A 7,800-nucleotide genomic window follows, 5' to 3' on the forward strand; every position below is an offset into this window, starting at 1 on the left:
TCTGTTAACTGTTAAAGTTGGCTTGGAAAGATTTTTTTGGGATGTGGTTTGTCACTACCTGTTTCCTAGGCTGAGAGAGTGTGACTGGCCCAAGATCATCAAATTGGCTTTATGTCTAAGTGGGACTAGAATCCACAATCTACTTGATGATGCAACCATTACACCAAACTGGTTTCCCTCCACAATAAAAGAAAAGTTGCACACAATTATTGGATTTATCACTTACTGAACTGGGAAAAGCTACCTTGACTATAGGGATGCAGTGGCTCAGTGGCTAAAGATGCTGAGCTTGTCGATCAGAAAGGTCGGCAGTTCGGCAATTCGAATCCCTAGCACTGCATAACAGAATGACCTCCCATTACTTGTCCCAACTTCTGCCAATCTAGCAGTTCGAAAGCATGTAAAAATAGGAACCACCTTTGGTGGGAAGGTAACAGCATTCCGTGAGGCTTCAACATTTGGTCATGCCGGCCATGTGGCCACAGAAACTTCTTCGGACAGTGCCTGGGTCTTCGGCTTTGAAACAGAGATGAGCACTGCCCCCTAGAGTCGGGAATGACTAACACATATGTGCAAGAGGAACCTTTACTTTATCTTGACTATTCTTTTCCTTCTTTTCTCCCTCTTTCCTTGCTATAACCAAATCACTCATTTTTGTTTACTTCTTTGGTTTCTATAATTTCACTGAGGGAGTTCATTCTTGTAGTCCACCTCCTTTTCTCAACAAAGATCTGTAAGCTGGATTGGATTGAGAGGTTAACTGGCCCAAGATCACTTAATTTACTTAGGCAAGCATTGGGTACTTCTAGTCTAATGAAAAGTAGAACTCAGGATGACATGATAGCAGTCTTCCAATATCTCAGGGGCTGCCACAAAGAACAGGGAATCAACCTATTCTCTAAAGCACCTGAAGTTAGGACAAGAACCAATGGATGGACACTAATCAAGGGAAGAACCAACCTAGAACTAAGGAGAAATTTCCTGACAGTGAGAACAATTATGCAATATAACAGCTTGCCTTCAGAAGTTTTGGGTGCTCCAACTTTGGAGGTTTTAAAGAAAAGATTGGACAACCAGTGACGTGCAGCCAGGGGAGGCAGAAGAGGCAGGGCCTCACCACTGTCACCATGAAAAGAAAAAAAATGTAAAAGGAAAAAGGCTGAGCTATTTGCTGCCAGAGTCACAGTGGATGACTCTGCTTAGTGCTTAACTGTTTAAAAAAGCCTCTAAAAAGTGCCCTCTACAGGAAGCAGCAGGAGAACGAGGTGCCTCATCTAATCTGACTTTATGATCACTCAAGCAGAGCTAAGCAAGGGTTAAAAAGTGAAAAATTCCTTATGTAGATGAGGCACGTGGTTCTCTTGCCTCCTCCTGTAGAGGGCGTTTTTTTAAGAGGCTTTTTTAAACAGTTAAGCAGAGTCATCCTTGGGGAACTCTGGCAGCAGCTAACCCAGCCTGACCTCAGCAGCTCTTGCTTTTTTCCTTTTATATTTTTACATTTTCATGATGGCAGGTAAGAGCAGAGTTGAAATCCTCTGTGATTGTGAAACAGCTAGAAAAGGTTTGTGGGTCGGAGGGAGGGGGAGAAATTCAAAATTAATGTAATTTGTAAGTAATTGTAAGTAATTTGTGTTTGTGTGTGTTTGTTTCTTCATTCAAACAAACTCTCTCTCAATTTGAGAAGAGAGGGAAGGGGATAGGAGAGGCAGGGAGGGCAGCCCGCCAGCTTTCTTTCTCTGTATCGGGGCAGCCCGCCAACAGAGGCGGGTCTTTTACCCGCCTCTGCTGGTGGGTGGACACTTTCTTTCTTTTGCGACAAAAGAAAGTGGCTTTTGCCCGCCCCGCCGCTATGTCCAAAATAGAGGCGGGATGCCTCTATGTAGGACATAGTAGCGAGGCGGGCAAAAGCCGTTTTCTTTCTTTTTGCCTCACCAGCCATAAACCTCACCGCACGTCACTGTGGACAACTGTATATCTTAAATGATACCGGGTCTCCTGCTTGTGCAGAGGGTCGAACAAGACCTCCAAGGTCACTCCCCACTCTTTTTTAATTAAACTTCCATACCTAAAGTTAAGTGTCAGGGTTCCAAGTAATAAATCCATAGCAAGCAAGACTCCGAGGCATGTAGATTCCTCAAAGAATACTTTTATTTGGAATTATCCTATTGGCACATATCTGGTGAAAACCGACTCTAAAGTCTCCCTCAGTTTTCACCAAGTTAAAAGTTTTCCCACTTTCTCAAAACGTGGTCCAATCCCCAAAAGGGCTAGCAGCTGAGTGACATCAGTCCACCTTCGTCTAACCAGGTGTGAGAATGACCTTGATTCCCAATAATTTTGTTTTGTTTTGGCTATGTGTTCCTCTCCATCTCAATTCCCCCGTCCCTTTCCCTCAGCTCCAGTGTGACGACATTGAAGTGATAATAAAAGGCTTCAGCCAGGTCAGCCTCAGAGTTAACAGTAGTACTATTCTAATAAAAGTCTCCCAATCCCAACACTTCAACTACTACACCACATTGTCTCTTATATGTCCAGGGAGGACGTGCTTTCCCAAATGGTTTTACTCTTCTACCTTTTTTCAGTGGCTTTTGAGAATAGCTACACCATGCTGTCCTTGGTGGCCAAGTATTTTCTTAACTAACTCCCTTGAGAGCAATAAAGCACCAAGGAATGGGAGTCTGCTTTTGCTTCCAGAATTATTGGCAGATTTTTTTTTAGTTCCTAATTTGCTAATCGTCAATACATTGTGCTGCCATAACATATGTCTTGAGCAGTTCCATCTAGTTTCAAGCAGAGCTGTAGGAAAAGTGGCTGCCACAGTCCTCAAAGAAGATCTGTTTTGTGTTTGCAGGTGAGTAAAAATTTAGAATGAGTTGAAGGAACCCTTCTACCTCTAGCAAAAGACAAACACAAGGCTACTTGGCATGCCCACATCTGCCTCGAAACTGTGAGATCCAAGTAATATTTAGAATTTCTCACTGAGGATGTTGATTTTCCTTTTCTTCCTTCATTCTCTTGTATTTTTAGGACATTCCTTTTCTTGACTATATACCTGAGAACAAGAAGAATAATTTTGTATTGTTATGTAAAGTGTTCTGGATGTCCTCACAGCTGGAGTCCAAGCTATGGTTGAAATAACTACATGATGAATAATATCTAAATGTTCTAGAGATGAAGAGAATAGAACAAACTAGAGATAAATGGAGGTGATGGGAGAGAGAGAAAAAGAGAGAGAGACAGAGAGAGGAAGAAAGAAGGAGAGAACAAAAACAGATACCTATAGAAAAAAATAAGTAGGTTATGGATTCCAGAGGAAAATCATTAACTTGCTTTCTACATGTTGCAATAGCTCTTATATCAACATAGTATACAACATCCGAGCTGTGTGAAGTATAACAAATTAAAATTAACCAAATATGGCTCTCAAGTCTTAGTTTTCTACCTTTAGCTTAGTTTAGTTATAGATAACTATGAGTAACTATGATAACTATGAGTCATTCAACTTCTGCTCTTATATATACAAAATGCATATTGGGGAATGGTCTGTTTCATCACATAGACAAACCTTGGAGCAGAAGTGCAGAATCCACCATGATTTGGAGATGATAAGTGAATAATATCTGGATCATTAGGACGGATAAGAAGGCAAATGATCCACAAGTCAACCTTAACTGGACTTCACCTGCTATGGAAGTAGCTCATTCACCAAACTGTTTCACCTTCCCAATCTTCTAGGTAAGAAGTGAATGGCATGGAGAAACAACACTATGGTGACCGAATTTGTTCTGATGGGCCTCTCTTCATCTTGGGAAATGCAGCTGTTCTTGTTTATCTTCCTCCTCCTCCTTTATGCAGTAACTCTCTTCAGCAACATCCTCATCATCCTGGCAACTTCCAAGAACCACCATCTTTCCAACTCACCCATGTTCTTCCTGTTGAGCCATCTGGCTTTCCTAGATATCTGCTTGGCCTCCTTTGCGACACCCAGGGCTCTGCTTGGTTTCCTTACCCAGCATCAAGCTATCTCCTTCCAGAATTGCATGACACAAATCTTCTTCCTTCACCTCTTTGGAGGCAGTGAGATGCTTTTGCTAATAGTTATGGCCTATGACCGATACGTGGCCATCTGCCACCCTCTCCACTATGCTTCAGCCCTGAGCCGGCGCCACTGCATGGGCTTTGTGCTAGCCTCTTGGACGGGTGGGCTCCTCCACACCAGTGTGCAGTTGGGCTTCACTCTAAGTGTTCCATTCTGTGGGCCCAATCAGATAGACAGCTTCTTCTGTGATATCCCCTTGGTCATCAAGTTAGCCTGTGTGGACCCTTATCCTTTAGAGGTCATGATGGTGACCAACAGTGGCATTTTATCCTTGGTATGCTTCGTGGCATTGCTTGTCTCCTATGGACTCATACTATCCACATTTCGTTCCAGGCAACACTCCGAGAGTTCCTCCAAGGCTTTGTCCACGTGTACTTCGCACCTCATGGTGCTCATCCTGTACTTTGGACCTTGCATATTCATTTACCTGCGCCCTCATGCCCGCTTCATGTTTGACAAAGTGGTCTCTGTCTTCTATACCGCAGTTACCCCCTTTCTCAACCCTGCTATCTATGCGCTGAAGAATAAGGAGATGAGGGCTGCAATGGGGAAGATGGTGGGAAGACGTTCGGGACAGGTCTCTGCACAAGCTCTCGTTCAACCAGCAGGAAGACTTTCCTGGTGGAGGCACAAAAAGAACTGGTGTCCACGCAAGCCAGTCTTGAACACAGTGTCAGTGTTACAAATTGTATAATCTATAGATTGTTGAATTAAAGGGTTGATTTGAAATAAATGGTCAAAACAACAGGAACCACTATAAATCTAAATTAGGGGCATTAAATAAATTTATCCATTTTCCCCTTACATTAATCAACTATGGAACAAAGTTCTCACTTTAAGTCCTATCTTTAAAACACAGGAGATAGAATAATAGGATTGGGAGGAGGCTTGGAGGTCTTCTAGTCCAACCACCCGTTTAAGCAGAAGACCCTGCATCATTCTGAGCAAATGGCTCTCCAGTGTCTTTTTGAAAACTTCCAGTGATGAAGCACCCAGAGGTAAGCCATTCCACTGATTAATTGTTCTCACTATCAGGCAATTTCTCCTTATTTCTTGGCTGGATCTCTATTTAATGATCGTCCACCCATTATTTCTTGTCCTCTCTTCAGATGCCTTGGAGAAGCACCTTTGGCCAAGTATTGTCTCTCTTGCCTTCAAAGTAAGTTAGGAGGACAAGCAGAGACATGTGCCCAGTCTAGCCTACAGCCCTGGAAATTCCTCATAACCCCCCAATTCCTGCTTAGCTTCTTAATATCAGCCAAAGACTGATATCACTTAGCTATCACTTTGAATTGAGCTTGACCTTCAAAAACTTGCCAATGTGATGGAAATGGTGCCACAAGTTTCTTCTAGGGTCTTCTAGGTTTTTGGTCTCATCAGTCTAAGACAGGGGTCTCCAAACTTTAAGACTTGTGACAGATGATAGAATACTTAATATCGAATGGCATGATTTGATATATGGTTGGCATGCTTATTTGTTATATGACAAGAAGGTGGAGAAGAATTTCAAAAGTCATATTTTAAGGAATGCTTTACTGCGGGTCTGGAAAAAATATCAACATAAACTAAACGACAAAATACCTATGTGGGCAATTCCCAGACATGCAATAGAGAACATTAAGTATAGTACAAAAACAGGATGTAACTACATACAGACAGATTCTCACTATAGAAAGAGGTGTATTACAGCTAAAACCCTTGAATGCACTAAAAGAGGAAAAGGTAATTCAAACATGGTTTCAGTATGGACAATTACAGGCCAGATGGAAAAAAGATCAAAAATTGGTTTTTTTATGAGGATAATTTATTAAAACAAATTAGGGATCAAAGTCAAATGCATATAAAAAGGTTATATAATGGATTAATAGAAATGGATTCGGAAACAGAATTAGTCAAAGATTGTATGATAAAGTGGGCACAAAATTTTGAAGAACCAATAATGTTGGATACATGGGAAAAAATATGGGTAAGAAATGTAAAATTCACACAAGCCCAAAATTTGAGAGATAATTTTTATAAGATGTTTTATAGATGGCATTTAGATCCTAAAAAACTGCCCTGTATGTATCTGAATTTACAACCTAAATGCCAGAGATGTGATTGTGTTGATGCTACGTATTACCATATATGGTGGACTTGTAAAAAGGTTAAAGCATTTTGGATAAAAATATAGTGGATTATGCAAAATGTTCTTTAAAAAAGAATAAAATTTACCCCTCAGTTATTCCTGTTAGGTATAACTACTGATTGTACTGTTATAGAGACCAACTTGATTTTGTACTTAATAACAGCAAGACTTTTGGTGGCGCAATACTGGAAGAAGGAAGATTTGCCTACTATTCAAGAATGGATATTAAAAGTAACAAACTTTGCAGAGATGGCTAAAATATCAGCATATCTTAAGGACCACTCAAATGAGAAATACAAACTGGAGTGGAGAAGATGGATTGACTATATTCAAAATAAATACGGGACTAAGAAATTCCAGATAGTTTTTGACTGAAAAAGCGAGGAATGATATAATCTGTTTAGAGTTAGCCTAACAAAAGAGGAGTTAAAGCTCAAATGAAAGATGATACTAACTTTCTTTAAGTTTATTTTAGAACATCTTTGTAAAAGATGTATACCTTGTATTTGTTAGGGGAAGTTGGGGAGGGGAAGGTTGGGGGGGTTGGGGGGAGGGTGGGGGAGGGGAAGTAAATATTTGTAAAAGCCTTTTTTTTAAAAAGAATTTCAATTTTAAAAAAAAGACTTGTGGATTTCCACACCAGAATTCCCCAGCCAGTATGAAGTTGAAGCCCACAAGTCTTATAGTGGCCAAGTTTGGAGACCTCTGATCTAGCAGATACACTGGGGTTCTCAGACCATCTCTCATCCAATCTTGAACTAGGCTTGATCCTGTTTAGCTATTGGGCCCAGATAAAATTAAGGCAGGTATGGCCTTAAAAGGTAAAGGTTTCCCTTGCACATATGTGCTAGTCATTCCTGACTCTAGAGGGCAGTGCTCATCTCTGTTTCAAAGCCAAAGAGCCAGCGCTATCCAAAGATGTCTCCATGGTCATTTGGCCGTTATGATTCAACGCCAAAGGCACACAGAACACTATTACTTTCCCACCAAAGGTGGTTCCTATTTTTCTACATGCATTTTTACATGCTTTTGAACTGTAAGTTTGGCAGAAGTTGGGACTAATAACAGGAGCTCACTCAGTTACGCAGCACTAGGGATTTGAACCATCGAACTATATATGTACATATATTCCAATATGTACAGTGACATTATTGGAAGACATTAGTCTATGCCTTTATCAATCAATTGCAGCATGAGTATGAAAATGCCAGATAATGTTCTGCTTTGCTGGCAGAGATGGGGATGTTTTCTTGATTGGCCAAGCTCTCCAAAGAAGCCAGCTTTTACTTATGGGATTCTTGTGTCCCATAAATCAAATTTTCTTTTCGTACTCTATAAATCAAAAAGAAAAAAGGAGGAAATAGCAGCAAAGGGCATCCTCCCTAAGAACATTAAAGCAAGGATTGCAGAGATGGCAAGCAAAATTTAGTCATTTCTGTTCTTCTACTGACCCAAACATGGCCTGCTATGGAAAAGCTATAGCAGACTCTGGATAAACATATCACTTGGTCCTTGATTTACAATCATTCATTTAGCAACCGTTCAAAGTTACAATACAACTGGGGGGGGGAGG

At 40.9% G+C, this 7,800-nt stretch overlaps 1 protein-coding gene across 1 annotated transcript; it reads left to right on the plus strand.

The window, feature by feature from the left end:
* The first annotated feature begins 3,746 nt into the window (after positions 1 to 3,746).
* Positions 3,747 to 4,793, plus strand: LOC116521698 (olfactory receptor 4K3-like). The gene has a single exon (XM_032236356.1). It carries the CDS (start codon positions 3,747 to 3,749, stop codon positions 4,791 to 4,793), a length of 1,047 nt encoding a protein of 348 aa, XP_032092247.1.
* The last annotated feature ends 3,007 nt before the right edge of the window (positions 4,794 to 7,800 follow it).

This window comes from Thamnophis elegans, chromosome Z (assembly GCF_009769535.1).
Source record: "Thamnophis elegans isolate rThaEle1 chromosome Z, rThaEle1.pri, whole genome shotgun sequence".
In the NCBI taxonomy this organism is placed as follows: domain Eukaryota; kingdom Metazoa; phylum Chordata; class Lepidosauria; order Squamata; family Colubridae; genus Thamnophis; species Thamnophis elegans.

Excerpts from the sequence above, each read along its gene's own strand:
- LOC116521698 (XM_032236356.1), top strand. The coding sequence starts at position 3,747 with ATGGCATGGAGAAACAACACTATGGTGACCGAATTTGTTCTGATGGGC.